The following is a 21,675-nucleotide window of genomic DNA, read 5'->3' as shown; positions in this document are numbered from 1 at the left end:
TTTATTTTTCCTAAACTTCAGGAAGTGCAGTCCAGCTTGACCATTACTCTGAACTGTAGCTGTTAGACCAACTTCTTTTGAGGCTTAATTCTGAATTCTACAGATATTAATTGGGTGGGTGTGTACTTACTGAATATTTTCATTTGATTTAAGCAGGAGAATGCAGACTATGCTGCTGAGTTTGCAATCTTTCCCCATGTACTCACTAATGTGTAATGTAATCTGTACATCTTAAACCAACTTTTCTCCTCTAAGGCTAACCCTAACAAATACTCTCAAATGAGAAAATCTAAAGTAACCTTCAGTAAGGCAAGTGACACTGCCTTACACACAATACATAACTGGATAAAAAAATATTTCCCAACACTGTATTTTCCGTAATTTTCCTTGATGACCTAAAACTGGATGACTTGTGACAAATGTGTTAAGTGCATCCAGGGTTGGTAACAGGTAAAGAAATAGTAGGCTACTCTTTTTTGGTGAGATCAACTACATTTCGTCAATTGTTCAAGCTTCCTTTTTAAATAATGAGGTAATACTGATGAGGTGATTTGTTGTGTTCAACAACAAAAAGAAAGTTTTATAATAAAAGATACCTTTCAAATGTTTGACCATTTTCATCAAATACCCATGAGCATGTGAAGGCAACAAATTTTGTGGGGACAGAGCTGCTTACTGCTGAAAGGCCTGGTAATAGTGAGGTAGGGAGCTAGAAGTGCTCATAGCAGGACTGCTGTATGCCTGAGGTAGCTGGCTGTGGTTGTGGGCTGCAGGACCCTGGGGTACATGTGCCTGGGGGGGCTGGAAGAAGGTGAAAGGCCCTGGAGCCTGGGAGGACAGCCCAGTTGAAGAGGAGGATGGAGATGGGGTGGAGGTGGTGGTTGGTGGATAGCTCATCATTAACCCTCCCATCCCCATGTGAGGACTATAGGCCGGCAGGCTGAATGGCAAGAAGCCCAGTAGGGACCCGAGGTCCATGTTAGTGGTGCAGGACAGCTCGGTTGAGGAGACAGCAGGGCTCCTGGACAGAAGGTGGGGGTCACTGCTAGCACCCACCCCTTCACCCAGCACCTCCCTCTGAGGGGAGGCAGAAATAGAGGTAGAAGAGTTGACTGCACTCAGGTGAGGTGGGGGGGCACTCTGCAAGTCCAGCAGGAAACTGTCCACGTCGGTGCGAGGATATGAGGTAGATCCGTGCTGGTACCTGGACATGTTGCCGTAGGGCTGCTGCTGTGGGGCCGCTGGTGGTTGCAGGTGGTGGTGGTGTGGGTGAGAGGATGGAGGGGGCATGTGGCGACCAACACCCATGCTTGAGGACAAGGTTCCCTGCACAAGGCTGTGAGGATGACCCATCCCGGGAACAGGATTGGCCAACGAGTAGGAGTTGTACATATCCCTGGAGAAAGTGTCCATGCCCTCTTTGGAAACAGAGCCCATCTCAGAGGTCACAGGGTTGGGCTCCTCCTTCACTGGGCACTGGTTGGGAGGGGTGGGTGTAGCCACAGGAGTGCTGGGTGTTCCTGTCTCCTGGGCATGACTCTTCTTTAAGTGACGGGTCAGGTGATCTCTGCGACCAAAGCGCTGTGCACAGCGGGGGCAAAGGAAATCACGCCGTCCAGTGTGCACCACAGCATGGCGCCGTACATCCTTACGAGTGTAAAAACGGCGGTCGCATCGCTCACATGAGTACTTCCTTTCTCTCACGGGCAGAGTAGCATTAGTGTTGCCCTCTGATGGTGGAGGTCTATCAATGTGGCCGCCCAAGTGCTCTAGCAAGGATGGGGCCCCCTCTGTGCAGGGCAGGCCTGCTGTAGCACTGTGTGCTGCCACCAGGTGGCGTCTGTATCCCAGCTGGGTGTTGTATTGCTTCCCACACTCCTGGCAGTGGAAGAGCTGCCTGTTAGTTGGGTGGCTTTCCTGCAGCTGGCTCTTCAGATGGTCCTGTTGGTGGAACATGGTCTATCAGAAGAAACAGTGCTGGCTCTGCTGCTGCACAGGGACTCTGGCCAAGAGCCTGAGCAGACACAGACCAGACTCATGAGGATTCTCCAGAGAGCTGACCATCAGCGTATTGATCTATGGCTGTATAGTTAACTTAAGAGTGCTATAATTAATGTGAAGTGCTGTTTGTTGACTGTATCTTGCCGTACTGTCTAGTGGTATGTCCTGCCTCACTCAGGCAAGCGTGTGTCCAGCACTTGGTTTCTGTGACAGCAGCTGCCATAGCAACCCCAAAGGGGCTGTGGTGATGAGGAGCTTTGGAAGCTCTGACTGGGTCTGTGTGTTTCCTTAGGAGAGCTGTTGTGTTAGACCACAGTCTATTTTAGTATTCAGCAGAACACCACAGTCACAGCAGCTGAATCAGAGAGGCAGCAACATCTTTACAGACCTGTAAAACAAACAAACAAACAAAGTAAATCATATTGCCACTTTTAATCTGTGTACCTTCATCTTTCATTTGGGAAAAGAACACACTGGGCTTTTAAAAGAAATTCCTATACAGATATGAAAATTGCTAAATAGTTTTTTTTTAAATTACCAATGTTTATGAAACCATTTAAAAAACTGAAATAGAGCTGTTGTCCACGCATTTTCTCTGCTCTGCTGTTTGCTTAAAGGCAAGCATGTATGAACAGGCGAATGGGCCTAGAGCACTGTAAACGCCATCCAAAAGTTCAGATTTCCTAAATGATGATGATTTCGGTTTTCTTTTCGTTCAGGTTCAGGAAGTTTAATTCCATCCATAATGTAACATCTTTTAAACAAGGCTTGCATGGAATCTTTATTTGTTTGGAAATGTTGTGTTTTTCTAAAAATGGATCCCAGGGGCAGCACATATAAAAAAATGAGAACAGGGCCTAAAATGTAAGGAAGGAAGGAGGGAAGGAAGGAAAAATGGAAGGAAGGAAGGAAAAATGGAAAGAAGACAGAAAGAAAAGGAGGAGAAGGTGGTGAGAGCAACCTGAAACAAATGGGTAAAAACTACTGGTAATGAATTGTGGTGGATAAAATTATACATTTCATTCCATATATTTTATATTTCATTTATGTTTTTTCCTGAAGTGACGTGCAATGTATTCTCAGCGACTCTTACATCATCAGATTATTTTCCAGTCACAGCTGCACCTCGTTGTCAAACTGTAATATTTGCAAAAAAATTAGCAGAGGTGGGAAGTAAAGAAGTATGTACTTGTACTTCCTTACTGTACTTAGTAGATTTTCTAGGTATCTGTACTTGAGTATTTAATTTTCTGACAAATAAGTGAAAACTAGAGATGCACCGATCAATCGGCCGCCGATTAAAAAAGCCGGTTTTATATCCAATTGGCCCCAATCGGTGACCGGCCGGTCATTGTCGTAATTTCCGGTTTTTGGCCGATCAAACTGACCCGCATGCACGGTGCATAGAAGCTCAACGCGCCCAGAGCAAAACAGCTAAAAACTAGCAAGACTCAGGAAGAAAACATGTCGCTGATTTGGACTTATTTCACTTTGTGCCAGGACGACCCAAATCCCCGGTCAGTTTCACAACGAGGTACGGGATCATCCCTATGTTCCCCGGGTCCTATGTTCCCCGCTTTGTATGTGACCGGGGAACATAGGGATGATCCCGTCTACAGTTAGCCAGTTAGCCGGCGAGCTAGCAACCGAGTTAGCCGGCGAGCTAGCAGCCGAATTAGCCGCCGAGCTAACAGCTAAGTTAGCCACTGAGCTAGCAACCGAGTTAGCCACGATCAGGGAACATAGGACCCGGGGGACCTAGGTATGCTCCCCGGGGTACCCAGAGGTACTGGAGGGGTAGTCAATAAATTACATTGTACCAGACAACTGCTGGGATGTTTTTGAATGTTGTTGCTTGAATGTAAGTTAGTTATTGACTGAATGTTATGGTCAGTGTTGAAAATAAATCTGCTCAGGAGGCACTGTTGAAACTCTCACTCCATTTCTTATTTCTGATGTTTTATTCTTGAAAAGGGGGGTCATGATAGCATATAGCCAACCACTAGTTGTGGTTTTAATTGCAGTTATATAAACAAAATGTTGTCTGGGAGAAGGTTACTCAAGCCAAACAAATATAGTGTCTATTATATAGGCCAAAACACAGAATGACAACATAAACATTACTTGAGGGCTGCAACTGAGCTTGAGCAAATGTGAATATTCTGGCTGGACTACTACTGTCAGTGATATCAGTGTTTGAAATTAACATGATTCCTTAATGTCTGGTGACATTTAGGGCAATTTTATGATTACTTGGAACATATTTGTTACATACAGCTACTTTAATATATATTCTGTCTGAAATGTGGCTTGCAGCAAAACTACACTGTGTCCAGTATTTTTTTCCTTTGCAGGTTGTTTAAGTCAGGGGTTCTCAAACTTTTTGGGGCCAAGGACCCCTTACAGGGGAGAACATTTTCCAAAGGACCCCTTAAGAATCCTCACACCGATTAAACATAATGTTTACTGCAATTTGTACTCCTAGATGCCGTAGGAATTATTTATATTTTAAACTTTTCAACCTAAATACTTAATGCAAGTTTCATAGAAATGAATGCAAACAAATTAAATTTGAAAAAATAAATGTTAATACCATTTCTATACTTTTAAACTCAGGGTCATTTTTATTCAAATTATATTTTGACCTCACTGCATTTCTAATTTTCAAGTAACAGATCTTAAAGAAAATGAACAGTAGCAAGACCAGCAAAGTCCAAATGAACCCAATTGATTTTAAAACCAGTTAAAAGCTTGCTTAAGTGGTTTGACAACAACATATTGAACGTATTGCCCCTTATTCAAATTATTGGCAGAAAACTGAACATCATAACAGTTTTAGCAATTAAGCCTAGTCATAACTATTTGCATTAGACTCTATCAAAGTCTTATCACACACAAAATTCACACATCACTCACATCAATAACTCACTAAATTAGTGAGAAGGATGAGCCTGTCTCTCACAACACAGTTTCTCTATTCTTGGAGTGATGGTTGACAAACAGACTCTAAGATCATCCTCCACTTGTAAACGAGCCCTGTACTTATTCTTCATTGCAGTCAAAGTGGAAAATGATGATTCACAGAGGTACGTTGTAGGAAAGGGGAGCAATATTTGCATGGCCTCAGCAGTGAGTTCGGGATACTCATGTGAGAGGGAGGGCCAGAAGCTTGCAAGATTAACCTGCTGGAATCTGACCTTCAGTGTCCTATCACAGGATAACTCCAAAAGCTGCTCTTCTGCATTACCTGTCAGGCCATTTGCTGTTGCAGCTGGTGCAAAGGGATTGCGCACCCAGTCCCAGGCATCAGTATTCACATCGGAGAAGTATGAACTGAAGTGCTCACTCAGTGACATGAGGTGTGGCCTTCCTCACTGTGGCCACGGACAAGTTATTTGTGTGGAGAAACTCAGTCAGTTGGGGGAACATGTCTGTTATTCTATCTTGTATCCTCCTTCTCCATAGGTCTGTTTTCTTCATGAAGGCAGTGACTTTGTCGCTGACTTCAAGGATGGGTGTGTGGCCTCCTTGGATGGAGAGGTTGAGGCTATTCAGTATGTTGAATATGTCGGCAAGATATGCCAACTTGGCAATACTCTCCGGGTCTGTAAAAAACTGTGCGATGTTGGGTTTTTCCTCTCTCATAAACTCTGCCATTTCTCTGCGTAATTCAAACACCCGCTGCAAAACTTTACCACGAGAGAGCCATCGCACCTCACAGTGATATAGCAGTGCGTCATGTCCAGCATCCATATCCCAGCAAAGTCCAAACAAACGTGATTGCAGTGCCCTTGACTTCACAAAATTAACTGCAGTCACAGCTGTGTTTAAAACAGAGTGAAGATCTGGCCTCGGATTGACAGACTTTATCCGCGCAGCAACTCCACTCTTTCGGCCGGTCATCGCTGCTGCGCATTCCGTACAAACGGCCACACATTTTTCCCAGCTCAGTCTCGCTTCAGTCATGAAAGCATCCAGAAGTCTGAATATTTCCTCACCTGTTGTCCTACCTGGCACCTCCTTGCAGAACAGAAAGTCCTCCAAAATGTCTCCTTCCCAGGGATAGCGGACCAAAACAATCAATTGAGCTGCACTGGAAATGTCTGTTGATGCGTCCAGCTGAATAGAAAATTGCTCACATGAACGCAGTCTATCCAGTAGCTGTGACTGAATGTCAGCCGATAGTTCTTCAGTCCTCCTTCTCACAGTGTCATTTGAAAGCGGTACAACTTTCAGTTTATTAGCTGCCTCTGTCCCAAGCACAGCTTCACACATTTCAACTGCCGCTGGAAGAACAAGTTCTTGTCCAATTGAGTGTGGCTTCTTACTTTTTGCGATCCATTGAGCGACCAAATAAGAAGCCCTCTGTGCTTTTTCTGAAGTTGTGGCCAGGTTCACCAGTCGTGTTTTCTGACGCATATATTCCTCACTCTTTCGCCGGAAAAAATCTTTTGTTTTGTCCTTAAACTCCGGGTACTTTGTAATCAGATGCCGCTTTAGCTTGGCGGGCTTCATGGCTTCATTTGCTAGCACCTGAAGACACACCACACATTGTGGTCTTCCATCGCTGTTCTCAATAAAACCAAGCTCCAGATAACTGTTGTCATATTTTCTCAATTTAGTTGGTTTGGGTTTAGCATCACTTGATGAATTGGACAGTCTTAAATATTTATCCATCGCCACTAGATAGCTAATCAGCAGCAGGAGCTGTACGCCAGGTGAGTCTTGAGTGATTCGAGCAAGTGACGTGTGTTACGTGATTCAATCATGAGTTTTTATTGACCCAAAGCTAACGTAAATAGGAGTAATTGGATCAGTATGTTTGTTTTATTGGCGCAGTAGTTCCCATGTGTACTGTCTACAATTTTTAATGATAAGGCATAACTTTAATAATTAATTGCAAATTATTTTGCGGACCCCCAAGCCATGGCTCACGGACCCCCGGGGGTCCAGGGACCCCAGTTTGAGAACCGCTGGTTTAAGTGACCTATGAGTAGTCGTCATTACGTATTTTTTTGAAAAATGCATCTGTGAAACTCAACCATACCACAGTCAGTACTAAGGCTTCTCAATTAATCGAAATTTGATAAGTGATTACGATTTTGGCCAAACGATCTCAAAACGAATAAAATCGGGGGGAAATGATTTGTCATTTTTTGCCGTTGTGCAACGTTGTATAGAAACAGTCTGCAAAAGGCCTTGCATGCATATTTCCGTCCCTCCTCCGCAGCATGCACACCATAGCTGCCAACACTCGCGCTTTCCCCGGGTTTCTCTCGCATTTTAGACCCATCTCCCGCCGCCCTCCCGTTTTGTTTTTTCTCCCGAGAATCTCCTGTAAATTTAAAAGCCCCAAATTTGTTTGTTAAGAAGTGCACAATAACTGAAGGTTTTATTTTGAAAGCTTAGACCAGAAGCCACCGCTCCGTTAGTTTGACAGAAGCTGAAACACACAGCATAATGTAAATAAAAGTGCACAGTTTCCAGCCTGCGTCAGACAATGTCGAGTTTACTGACTAATTATTAAAACAAGAATGTGATGTGTGAACTATCGTCATCCTAACCTGCTCAGCACTAATATCTCTGCACATTTTCTGCTGTGTGTTGCGTTAAGCAGTGGATAAAAAGCTGCTGCTGGGAGAGAAAATTTATTAAGCTGAATGGACAAGAAGTGCCCAATAAATGCAGCATGTTTCTAAAGTTAAAAAAAATAGTTTTAATAATCGTGTTTTCAATTTTGACCCAAATAATCGTGATTGATATGATATGATTTTTTCCATAATTGAGCAGTCACTACATTGGAACAATTTATTGGCTGCTGCGGACCAAACTCCCTTAGACAATTCAGATAGTGACACAAACTGGTACTGCTCAAAGACAGCTGGGCAAACCGTAGACACAGCAGTATCTAAGGTAGAAGGAGAAGGTGCAGACCTAATGGCAGAAATATCAATAAAAAATGCACAGAATTTTTCAAATAGAGTGGGTGATGGCACAACAGAAGGGGGGTTACAGGGATTTATAAGCCAATAGAGTTGTTCAGATTCCGATACCAGTATCGGAAATGCCTCTGACACTGTCGAAAATGCTGGCATCGGTATCGGCGAGTACTGGAGTCCAGGCACCGATCAGATATCATGTAATTTATTAGAAATAGCAATCTATTTACTGGTTAGTTCCGTTAGCGCTGACACAGTTCTTCTTGACTGCTCTTAAAACAGTTGTGCTGTGCTGTTGTAGAGGGGCGAAGAAGAACTGATCACCTGACACCTGTAACAAGGAGCTAACGTTAGCGCATCATGTCGGCGGTTTGGCAGTACTTCACAGTGGATTTAGTTAAGTTGCTGTTGCACTATTGTTTTATTTAAAAATGTAAATGCCTTTTATATTTTACAATATTGTGGCTGCACTAATTTTTTTCAATAATTATTCCTATATCTATCTATCCTATTTAGTTAAGTTGCACTACTGTTTTATACTGTTCTATTTAAAAATAAATGGCTTCCATTTGCTGTATTCATTCATGTTTTACAAAGGGTTTAACCTGCGCCAGGCCTTATCACAATGATAATCATATCACAGTCATGCAGGCATAGTATGATTTTGGGCACTGGTATGGGCCGATACCCACAGCACAAGTATCGGAATCGGTATCGGGAGGGAAAAAATGGTATCTGAACATCTCTATAAGCCAATTAAAAGTGTTAAAAAGGACCTCGGGCTATGACTGTTACTGGACACAAGGTTAGAAATAAAGTGTATTATTGCAGATTTAATAGCTCTCTGGTATTAAGCATTCCCTCAAAATCCCTAAAGAGTCTTGGAGCTTGTCCTTTTTCCGCTTTTTAGCCTTTTTCATGAATAAAAAAATATGTATTTATTTATGCTTTTATATATTATATGTGTATTTATTTATTTATTGTTATGTCATTTTTTGTCCTTCGTAGTTTAAGGCCTCTGGTCGTGAAGGAAGCAATCAAGTCCAGAATATCTGGTAATCTATTCAGTACTGATATTACAAGAGTCACACAGTGTGGGAAGCACAGTCATTAAAGGCTAAGAAGAACTGTGACTCTGTTAAAGGGTTGAATGTGCGCAGGCAGTGTACAACCTGAGAGCAATGCAGCGTCACAGTGAATAACACAAGTAAATGGTCTGGATACACACATTTAAACAAACCATGAGACAATACAAAGTCCAGTGTGTGTCCCTTTCCATGTGTCGGGGCAGTAAGAGACTGTGTGATAGGCCTGCACGATATGGACAAATGAGGATTGTTTGAAATGTAAAGTGTAGCAACAGTGAAAATTAAGCACTCTTAAACAAAACAGCATAATAATACCACACTAATTTTGCATTTATAAAGTTAGGGTATGGCCAATTGAGAAACACTTTGGGGCATGCACACTTTTAAGTCAAATACATCGTTCTGGTGCACTTTGTCAATAACACTGAGGGAAAACAAACTTCTGCACAAGTTAGTAGTAAAGTTATCTTAGCAACATATGTTATAGGCTACATCAGATAATATTAGGGTATTTAATATGTTAGAGTTTATTTATTTAGTGTATTTCCCACCAGACATGTTGGCCATTGATCATTTAAACTGCCAGCCAATTACACGTGATACCAGCCAAAAGACAGCATATACTGGCTAATATAAACCCAACATCCAAAACCATGTTACCTCCCCAGGAGTGGTTGAACAACAACAAAATCAAAGTGAACTAGAACTGTTCGTCCCGAACAGTTATGAACGGGGGCCAAGCCATCCCGCGTGACTCGGCCCCCATGCGACTCGCCCTGCGAAGCCCACGCAATATGGCCTAAAAGGACGACGGGCTCTGGGCGTGCGTCAGGACACAGGTCAATGTCTGAGCCTCAGTATTCACTGTAATGGGAAGTGCAAAAGGCTGAATGTGTGGCGATTTGGATTTGTCGTAATACGTCTCGCCCACTTTCACCGATTGTTACGTAATTTTGCAGCTGGCCTCTGGAGTGATGTCTTATCATGCTCACCAAATTATGTGTGAATGCGATCATCTTTTAGGAAACTTGATATTTGTGGGTTTATAACGCCCCCTGTTGATTGATTTGCACCATATTTGGCACAGAGCCTCTGGATGACTTCCTGAACAAGTGAGTTAAGTTTGAAGTTAAAAGCATTTACTTTGACCAAAATATGAAACAATGTGTTTTTTTTAGCTAGCAAAAAAGATTGTTTGGCTATAAGTAGAGCATTTTTTGGAGTGCCAAAATTCTTTTGGTAACTTCTCACCAGACTCATCTGGAGATTATATGTGCAAAGTTTCATGCAGATAGCTCTTAAACTGTAGGAGAAGTTCAAAAAAGTTGGTTTTGCATATGCGGTGACTTAGCAAAGGAAATCTGCAGCAGAAGTGGGCGGGGCCTATGTCAGAAAATCCAGCCCTATTCAGGGAATACATGGATATGATGTATATGAATGTGTCATTTAAAATGTGGAACTTACAGGCAAAAACGCGTTTGTATCCGTTATAGCGCCACCTAGTGGAGCAGATGTACTATTTTTGTTATGGAAGATCTGTGTCCTATTCTATATGTACCCTATAAATTCACAACCCTCATCATAAGAGTTCAGCTAAAATAAATGCTTATGTACTAATAAGCCACGCCCACATTGACCAGTCATGACCACCTTCAATATATGGCCTCAGGAATGGGTCTGCATCATACCTACCGAATTTCGTAGAAATCCGTAAAGCCGTTCAAGAGATTGGTAGCGCCCCCTAGTGGTCAAGATTCACAAAATTTGGCTCATACCCTCACAGTCACATGCCAACCAAGGATCTGAGATTTGGTGTTAATAGCATTTAGTTCGACCGAGATATCCAACAGTTAGCATTTTCATAACTAGCTACAGAAATTAGTTTGTTAATAATTTGCGCCTACCTTGGCCGAGCAAAATTCTTTTGATAACTTAAGATCAGGTTGAGCTGAACAGTGTACGTGCCAAGTTTCACGCAGATCAGACAAAATCCCGAGGAGGAGTTCGGAAAAGTAGGTTTTCCAGTTTTGGCGATTTTGCGAAAAAAACTTTCCAGGTGGAAGTGGGCGTGGCCAATGGAAAAGTGATTTAACTCTATTCAGGGAATCTGGGGATATAAGATTTGTGAATGTGCGACATATGGTGTGAGAGTTATAGCACCGCTGGTCCTAGGAAACGCGTCAGCTTGCATACGCGTTCCCTCGGCCCCTCGGGCTTGGCCCCCTAAATAGTCATGGAAGCTACAAGTACCTGAGGGCAACGTGGCTACAGTCAATGTTCATGTGTCCACCATCAGGAGAACCGTATATGTCAATGGTGTGCATGGCAGAGTTGTAAAGAGAAAGCCACTTCTCTCCAAAAAGAACACTGCTGCTGTCTACAGTTTGCTCAAGACCATGTGGATAATCCAGAGGCCTTTTGGAAAAATGTTTTGAGGATGGATGGAACCAAAATCAAACTCTCTGGCTTGAATGAGAAGCGTTTTGTGCGGCAGCACTGCATTCCAACATAAGAACCTCATTCCATCTGTGAAACATTATGGTGACAGTATCATGTTTTGGGTCTGCTTTGCTGCCTCTGGATCAGAACAGCTTGCTAACATTGATGGAGCTATGAGTTTCTACAGGAAAACATCAAGGTATATGTTCCTGACCTGATGCTGAACAGAAAGTGCAGGGTCCCCACACATTTTTACCAATGAATTTTCAAAACTTCCCCCACACAATTCTAAACAGAGTAGATTTAATTTCCTGTATGCTGGTGCCTTTTAACAGGTTTGACACTTTGATCTAACTATAATGTTACCTATCCCAGTATAGCACATTGTAATACACTGCTGGTTAGTGCCCCTAATGAAATTCTAAACTCTGGCGAGACAGATTTGCTTCCATACAAGACAGAAAGTTTAGAGGTTGATTGCAATGGGTTATTTGAGGATACAATATCCTGTCCCAATGTCATTTTATACTGTGTTAAAAATACTATTAGCAGTAGTAGTAGTAATCTGAATCCAGAATCATTACCTCATATAGTATAAATATTAAAACTCAAAGATTCAGTATATGACAAGGCAGAAGGTTTGAGTGTGAACCCAATTAATTTAACTGGTGCATGGTGTCATTTCAGATTTTTAATGTTGAGCATGGTTGACAAGGTAGCATGCTAGACTTGTGGTCATTAACTATCTCATCGACAATTGTTTTTTCCTAAACCTATATTAAAATTATTGTTTTAGCCTTTAAACAAGAACAGTTCTTTTCTTCTTCTTCTTTTTTTTTTTAAAGCTAACGTGAATAAAAAGCCCAAATAATCTGCTTTAGGGATTTTTCAATTAGGGCCTGAGCACTTCAGTGTGAAGGCCCTATTGAAATGGAAGAAATTGGTCTTATTGGTCCACCAAAACAAACCAATTTTTGAGGGCCTAAACTCACCAAACTACACACACACACACACACACACACACACACACACACAAAAATGTTATGATTTAACGTGACTGGGCATGCCGAGGGGACTGAACAAAAAGTTTCTCTGATCTGCATGAAATTTCCATATGTCATAGGTCTCATTGGTATACCTGGGATTTAATTTTTGCAATTTTTTTACCCAACAGAAAGTCGGCCATGTTGAATGGCGTGCGCCAATTTTCATTTTTCCAACACTGTTTTGAGGACTTTATAATGCTCACAAACTCATTCACCAAATTTGGCACATAGGTTCAAATTCATGAGTCCTTCAATTTGATACCACAACTGACCCTGGGCGTGGCACAGCTCAGTAGCGCCCCCCCAATGCCTTTTCCCATTTTGTACATTCTGACAAACGCCTATACCCGCCAAATTTCACACGTCCATCAAGAGTCATGAATATTGATTTCTGATATGGTCTGGGCCTTTTAAGTTGCAAAATGGCTCCACAGCTCCCCCTGGACCATTAAAAGTTGAGGCCCCGCCTCCTACATGAATGAAATTTGGTACGCATATGCATCATGGTTGGAAGCACAAAAAACTCTTAGTCCAACTAGAAGTTGGCCATTTTTTTTTTACATTTGCAATTTTTCACAATTTCCATGTCTCATACTTTAACTATCTCCTCCTAGAGATTTGACTCCACAGACTTGATAAGATGAAAAACGCAACACACAGCAGAAAATGTGCAGAGATATTAGTGCTGAGCAGGTTAAGATGACGACAGACACAACACATCCTGGCAAAGTGTGTTTGCCTTTGTCAACAAACTGAAGCTGTTCAAGACGCATTTTCAAAAAGGGAGATTTAGCGCATTTTCCCTCTTTGCTAAAAGCCAGTGGGCAAGTCACCAGCACCGCCTTGAATAAGCAAACGGCCAGATATGCAACACTGGTTTAAAACCTGCACGAAAGCTTTGTGACCCGGTTCTGTGATCTACAACTGAAAAGGCCACAGATTACATTCCTTGTCAACCCGTTAAATGTGAAGACGGACTGTTTGAAAGCCCCGCTAGTCACAGATGAGGCTGCGGCTGAGTTGGAGATGATCGATTTTTGTGAGGAGGACCAACTGAAACCTGCTGTAAGGCAAGGGATCATCGAGTTCTGGAAAAGTGTGCCAATGGAAAAACACCCACATGTCAAACAGGCTGCGCTCAAGATACTGTCAATGTTTGGATCAACATACGCCTGCGAGTCTGTGTTTTCTACCCTGAAACACGTTAAATCAAAGCATCGATGTCTTCTGACTGACACGTGAAAGAATTGCATTGAGTGGCAACAACGGAATAAAAGCCAGATTTGAAGAGGATACAGCGCCCACTGATTGGCTGCACAGCACAAGTGACAGCCAATCAACACTGAAACTTCTAGATGCAGCGCCACAGAGAAGAGAGGAGAGGACTGCTCCGCAAAGTAGCAGTGTGGTATTTGAAGGCAAGGCAACAGAGAATGTTGGAGTTGCAATAAAAATACTCTATGGTGAAGTATTATGGGTATAGCAAGTAACCTACAGATTAAGAGAGCTGAACCTGTTGAACTTTAAGAGATCTCTGCACTTTGTTTTTATATAATAAAACAATTGCTTGAACCATTTCAACCAAGATTAGAGTTTGTGTTATTCTACAAAAGTTTAAGGTCTTTTTATCACAGATTTTCACAGTGTACAAAAACAAACAAACAGTATACTGTATTCAGTCTAATCCCAAGTGTGTTATTCTAAATTTTGACACCAAAATTTAATTTTTTACTGCAAATTAATATCGGTTCTAAATATTGGTTATCGGTTTCCTTTAAAAAACCATATTGGTCGATCCCTAGTCCAAAGTGTGGCTTAATTTCACTAAGAAGGATGCTAACAGCAGCCAGAGAAACAGAAAGTGGAGGTCCGTCAGGTCGCGTGCAGCTGCAGCGTAAAGTACCCCTCCCTCCGCGCACCTCCGGTTGCTGTTACAAGCAGGTAGCTCTGCAGGCTGTATGATGGCTGAAGGAGGCGAGCCCCACGAAAGGCGAGCCCCACAAACCTTTCCCCCCGTCTAAACGGACCAAGTCGGCTGTATGGGAATACTTCGGCTACCTTAAAAAGACAGACGACCACGGCTTGGAGGAAGAAGGTTGTTTTTTCCCCCACTAAAAATAATTCATTTATGTCGTGACTTGAGTTGCAGGTTTAGCCTCAGTTAAAGGACTGCACTTATTTTTTTTTTATTTAGAAAGAATTCAGTTATTTTTTATTATTATTTATTTTAAATACATATTTACATAATACTGTAAGAGATCTAGGATCCAGATTATTATTTATTATTTTTATATCCAGATTTATATTTGTTTTAACATTTACACTTTCATTTATTTTAGCACCTTGTTAGTCTCTTCTCAGTGTTCGAATTACGTGGGAGCCAAGGGGAGCTGAGCTCCCTTTCCCGAAGGCTCCTATGAAAGAGGCAAACTTGATTTTCTGTGAAGGTCTCCAATGCTTCATATTACATTACCTTAATGAGCATAATAGCCTTAAATATATCACCATTTAAATATAAATATCGCCAAATAAATAAAACTCGTTTCATATTCCGATCACCATGCATTCACAACTTTGTATTGAACGTGTTTATTATACCACAACGCATATGGCTGTACTTCACCACCACACCACTATGCGCGCACTGAAACGGAAGTTTGGAGCTTGCGAATGTCAAGTTCGGACTCAGAAGAAGACTTCTCTATCTTATCTAAACTTTTTCGCCATGCCACCGAAAAAAAGACCAGCACTGGCTGGCCTCTCGGCGTTCGGCTTCACGGCAAAAAAGATTCAAAAAGACAGTGTTGCTGACGTGATACCAGAGAAGGACTGTGACATTCCTGAAGCCTCGGCTAGGTCAACTGTTAGCAGCACCACAGAGGACAACACTGCTGCAAAAAGTCAAGAACATGGACACGGACAACAACTTACCGGTGACGACGGACACGACGACGGACATAACGGCGACATCACAGATGAGCCAGAGTCCAGGAGGGATGGGCCAATTAACTGGACAACCGAGCAGTGGCGCTCCTGGAGAGAGAAGAACCCTTGGCTAACTGCAGGCAAGAGTGGCCTTGGGTGCTCTGTCTGCAAGGCGGCAAAGACATTTCTGCTAACCGACAGAAGGACCGGAGCCCACATTTCCGATGCTTGGGTGAGCGGCACAGTGAATAGCCCAGTACAAAAGCAGTTGAGGAAAAAAAATCTACCAGCACCGGGATAGTCTTGCACACAGACGTGCAGTTGAAATTGCAGACCTTAAGCAAAAAGATGTTCTACCATCAAAAGTATTGGCACAACACGCAGCTTCCTTTGATGTGACCGCAAGCTCATTCAGATCGGCTTACACTGTCGCTAAAGAGAGGATGCCATACACAAAAATGGGTCCTATTATGAAGTTAAACGAGCTCAATGGTGCGAAAGTGGGATCTGCTCACCGCTCTGACCACTCTTGCGCCGCCATCATTGAACACATAGCAGATGAAATGAAGAAACAACTTGTTTCCCACATTCTGAAGCTTGATTCACGCATCAGTGTAACGTTGGATGAAAGCACAATCCATGGGCGCTCGTATATGATCATCCACATTAGGAGCGATGTCACCGGTGATGGAGATGTGGATAATGTGTTTTTTGATTTAGTCGAGTTGGGCTGTGGTGATGCAGAATCACTTCACAGTGCGTTGCTGAATAGTCTCTACAGCGCTGGATTGAACGCGGAGTTTCTGAAAATGAACTTGATCAGCATAGCCACCGATGGAGCCGCCGTCCTGACCAGCAGACAGACGGGGCTGATCGAGAGACTGAAACGAGACTTTCCCCAACTACAATCGGTCCATTGCCTGGCGAATAGATTAGAATTGGCAGTTGCCGATTCTCTGAAGCTGGTGGCAGGGTGCAACAACTTTGAGTTTTTCATCTCAAAGCTGTATAGCCTCTACCACCAGTCCACTAAAAATGCAAGGGAGTTAGAGAAAGCCGCGGCAGAGCTAAACATCCACATTCTCAAAATCAGGAAAATATTTACCATAAGGTGGGTTGCCAGCAGCTACCACACAATCAAAGCAGTCTTGAAAGATTTCCCGGTTTTGGCACGCCACTTTTCCAGTGCCAGTGAGGAGGACGCCTACAGTGCCAGCGAGAGGAACAAGTATGCGGGCTTACTGAAGCACCTCACATGCACGGGTTTTCTCTCCGATTTGGCAGTGATGAAGGACGTGCTGCGTGAACTGCGAGGGCTCTCCCTGATACTACAGAGACGGGACACTTCTCTGGTGGATGCAAGTCGACAAATTCAGCAAACCATGGAAGTGCTCACTGCCATGAAAGAAGCTGGCAAAACGGAGTCTAAAATCAAAGAGGGCATAGCAGCTGGTCAGCTAAAAAATGTTGTGTTGAGGGAATCACAGCCTAAAATTAACAAAGGGCAGTTTTACCAGGCCATCATAGACAGTCTCGGAAAACGCTTACCGGACAGCGAACTAGTGGCAATGCTGAAGCCACTAGATGCCCATTTCTGGCCTACAGAGAGGTCAGACCTGGTGCTGTTCGGTGACCGCGAGGTGGGGAAATTCGCCAAACTTATTGGTGAGCCTGTCACAGAGGCCATTGCTGATTACAGAGACTGGAAGCTGCAGGGGCATTCTAATGGACAGACATTGAAACGACTCCTTGTCGCCAGCAAAACTATTCTCCCGACATCTGCTGAGTGCGAGCGGGGATTTTCCGCGTGCAACGACACAGACGACTCAACTAGGAACAGACTGCGCGTCAAGAGTCTAACTGCCTTGCTCTTCGTGGATTTGAATGGACCCCCTATCGAGACATTTAACCCAATGCCATTTGTCAAATCATGGATTAAGAAAGGACATCGGACATCAGCATCCTGGGTACCTGGAAGAAGACCTCAACCAACTGAAAGCCGCGCACTGTGGTCCATTATGTCTCCGTAATGGTAAGAGAAATTCATTACTTTCTTTTTTTAAGTGAACTGTGTGTGTGTGTGTGTGTGTGTGTGTGTGTGTGTGTGTAGCATCCGCTGTGATGCTGTGGGACCTGTTCTGTCTAGCACCGTGGTTCATGTATGTTTTGTCTGGGGCACCAGCCGTGGTGCAGTCCTGTTTGTCTGGCATCCGCCGTGGTGCTATATGCTTTATAATGTCATAATGCTCTGTTGTTTGTTCTGTGTATGGTATACTCTGTGTATGGAGGTAGGGTACTGGAACGCCATTTATTTTTCGTTCTGCCTGGGCCAAAGATGTCATTTAAAATATGAACCAAGCTGGTATGACATATGAAACTTATTGGTAGCCCTCTTTGGTAAATATTTTTGTGGATGTGTTTGAAAATGTTGAAAAAGTCAGTGCCTCACTAGTGACAAACCTCACCGTACATTGTGTGTGTGTGTGTGTGTGTGATATTATCTCCGGCTACGAGCCTGCGTGAACGTGCAGAGGATGTTGAGGGAATGTTGATGATGTTGAGGGATGGCAAGCAAATTGATGACGTCATGAATCACGTACCCCCACTACACAGCCTGAAGCGTATGCACATTTTTTTTTTTTTTTTTTTTTTTTTTTTTTTTTTAAATAGGGACCCCCTTAGGGTCAAATTTATAATTCAAACCCTGCTTCTCAAGCATAATAACTCAATAAAATTTGTGTTGTTGACACTGAAAACCTGTAAGGCCTACTTTTTCCACACATAAAAGCCACAGGAATCGATAATCGAATTGGATCGATAAGCAGAATAGATAATGGCATTGATAAATAAAATCTTATCAATTCCCATCCCTAGTTAAAGGCAAGGAATGCCAGAAGTCCCACTAAGCCACATGCATAGTAAGAGAAAAATGCTATTATAAATTGTTATATTTTTGTTTGTGGACTTGGTTGAACTGAGAGTTTGTGTGTGAGACATTGCACACAATGTTCATTGTTGAAAATGACTGGCCTGTGGTCTTAGTACTGTAGGAGTCCATTTCTGTCATCATCATGTTGATGTGTGACATTTACAGTAAATCTGGCTGAGCAGAAGTCTGTGTGTGTGTGTGTGTGTGTGTGTGTGTGTGAGAGAGAGAGAGGAAGGGATGTGGGGTGTTCATGTGTGCCTGAGTGTATGATGTGGCTCTTTGCAGTTACAGCAAAAATTGTGGCTCTTAGTCTCTGACTGGTTGGCCACCACTGATTTAGAGGATATGTTTTTTGTTCAGAGGCTTGTCTGCTCACAGCAAGGATCCCTGTTAATCAGCACCCACTTTAAATCTTTAAATTCATCAGTTTGCGGTCTCTTTTCCTTTGATCTCAGAACCACCACCTCCATATGCCGATCACCAAAACTTTGCTCTGCACACCATATGAATAGTTGGCATTCTAGATATGCTTTTGATTGTAATCCAAAAGATAAGCTAATGTTAAATGGAATATGATGCCATGATATTGTCGTGCCAAGTGCAGACAAAGACTACATTTGAAAGGGGAGCCATGGCTTGAATAGGGGAGACATTCAGCCATTGATTTTTTAAATTTAAAGTATTTTAAATTAAATGTTAACAGTCTTTTGCAAATTTATATAACTTCAACTGTATTGCTTTAATAAAGCAATACAATAAAGTTTAGATTATTTCAAAGCCAGTCAGACACTCAGCAGTGCTCAAATAGATCATTAAAAATCTTTAGTTCTAATTCAATTTAAACATCTGTATAAAACAAACCTCTTAAAAAATAAATGATTTATTGAAAACACAATAAACGTACCACTACATATTTTATATAAACGTTATTTTATATTATCAGGGTTCCCATATATTTTTACCATCATTTTCCCATAACTATTCCATAATATTTTACCCAATTTCCATGACTTAATTTAAGTAGTTTAACAAAGGTAAGCCCACATAGTGACTATAGGGAACAGTACCGGGTTTTTACCTGCCCCCATCCCAAATCTGTTTCAGTTTTCAGATATTTGTTGAGGCTTTTGTTGAACATCATAACCAGAGCCGTCAACTTTTCAGAAAACTTTGGAGCGAGATATGAGGAGGGGCTTTCAAGAAAGTTTGGCTTTCATGGTCACGACCATACGTCAAAGACATTTTTATTCAATTTGTACTTTAAGGAAATGTGGTTGTAGGGCTGCTTGATTATGGAAAAATAATCGCGATTATTTGGGTCAAAATTGAAGTCACGATTATTAAAATGAATTTTTTAACTTTAGAAACATGCTGCATTTATTTCTTGTCCATTCTGCATAATTCATTTTCTCTCCAAGCAGCAGCTTTTTATCTACCGCTTAACGCAACACAAAGCACAAAATGTGCGGGGATATTAATGGTGGCTGAGCAGGTTAGTTCACACAACACATCCTGGTTTTTGATAACTAGTCAGTAAACTCAGCATTGTCTGACGCAGGCTGGAAAATGTGCACTTTTATTTACAGTTAAAAACATTACAATGTGTGTTTCAGCTTCTGTCAAACTAACGGAGCTGTGGCGGCTTCCGGTCTAAGCTTTCAAAATAAAACCTTTGTTACTGTGCGCTTCACATTATTATTAACAAACAAAGTAGGGGCTTGTTATATTACGGGAGATTCCCGGGAGAAAACACTAAACGGCTGGTGGTCATCCCCCAGAACATTTTTAACAGACTAGATGTAATTTCCTGTATTCTGGAGCCTTTCAACAGGTTTTTGACACTTTGATTTCACAAAAATCATTAGAGCAAGTATAAACTATTTCAAGGCCCAATAATTCACTTACACAGCTGGTCACTACTTTTTTTTAAACAAACATTGCTTAGAGGTAAATTGTGCATTTTTCACCAGCAGATTCATCCACATATGGTGCTTGAGTTTGGAAAACAATTTAGCTCTTTTGCAGAGATGAATAAGAGTACATCACAATAAAACAAGAATTCATAGCCGACAAAATTGGAAATTCGGCTTTGTCCCTTCAGATAGTTCAAAATACATTAGGCTTTAGATGCACACACAAAACTTAGTTGGATCAATCCATCATTGGTTTGACACTGCACCTCATGTTTATATTTAGAAAAACATAACCTCATCAGACTTAAACTACAACTTAACTACCATGGATATGGGAGTATTGCACTCTTTACAACAGTATCTGACCACTGTACCAGTTCCCTTAGTATTATAAAGTACTGTAATTCCTGTTGTCACAAATGTGTGATTTGGAGTTACAAATGTTAAGAACCGCTATGACCTAAACCACTGCTTGCATTAATAATGTAACATTCTAAACTGGACCATGCCTCACAGAATGAGAACATTTACTTTCAGAGGCTGCTGCATTTTTTCCATTTGAAGTAATATTTGAATTCAGGACTTGTTCTGTGCAATGGTCCATCCTCTATTGTAAATTAGACTTTAAACTATTTTCCACCACTAGATGTTCTCCATGTTAATACACAAAAGGGACAGCAGTGGATATGATAATAAGAGGACTAAACAATGACTTTGCAACAAGAGTAAGGTGATGGGTGCTGGTAGTGCCATCTTGTGGGTCCCCGGCATGGAGCTACTATGAAGCTTGAATTTCCACATTTTCTCAACTTTATTGCTGCTTCATTATGTAAAGGCGACGACAAGAATGTTTGAGTTGTTGGACATCTTTGAAGTGAGGAAAAAGTGATGGGAGTTTGACTGAAATGAAAAATAAGTCTGAACTGGTAGAGACTGGTGAGAGGGACATAATCAGACCGCGGCTACATTTAACTGCTAGCCTTGCTGCGTCCACGAAAATCGGCAGCAGAGGTGAATTTAGGCTTAATGACTTAAGATCTGGGAGTTTATTACGCTGGAAATTATATCGACAAAACTCACCTACTGACAATAGTATGGCTGCGGATTAAGTTAGGGGGTTAGCCGAGCCAGCATGCTGGTTAAAAAACAAAAGATGAGCGGTTCACGAAGTTGTACCGGAGTTTGTCTTGCGGCAGCTAACTCTACTATATTTCACCGAGCAGGGATAAAAATTCCTGCTTGGGTGAAAAGATACGGACACAAAGCTACTTACCGACGGTACCTCCGTCCAGTTCATGGTCCAGTCTCCATTCTGCCTCCATATCGGCATTTCGGGACAGTTTTAAAGATGTTTATGAGAGTCCGGGCCTGGACTGCTGGGCGCCGCGCTGGAAG

General features: G+C 42.2%; 1 protein-coding gene across 1 annotated transcript; it reads right to left on the bottom strand.

Moving 5' to 3' along the window:
* Positions 1-212: 212 nt before the first annotated feature.
* LOC128357921 (zinc finger protein PLAGL2-like) lies at positions 213-21,647 on the bottom strand. Its single transcript, XM_053318348.1, has 2 exons — positions 21,554-21,647; positions 213-2,389 (listed from the first exon to the last, which is right to left on the bottom strand). The coding sequence occupies exon 2, from the start codon at positions 1,954-1,956 to the stop codon at positions 673-675; it is 1,284 nt and encodes a 427-aa protein (XP_053174323.1). The 5' UTR covers positions 1,957-2,389; positions 21,554-21,647; the 3' UTR covers positions 213-672.
* Positions 21,648-21,675: the final 28 nt, after the last annotated feature.

This window comes from Scomber japonicus, chromosome 4, assembly GCF_027409825.1.
Source record: "Scomber japonicus isolate fScoJap1 chromosome 4, fScoJap1.pri, whole genome shotgun sequence".
NCBI classification, from domain to species: Eukaryota; Metazoa; Chordata; class Actinopteri; order Scombriformes; family Scombridae; genus Scomber; species Scomber japonicus.
Note: the sequence above shows the minus strand (reverse complement) of the source record. Positions and strands in the feature narration are given on the sequence as shown.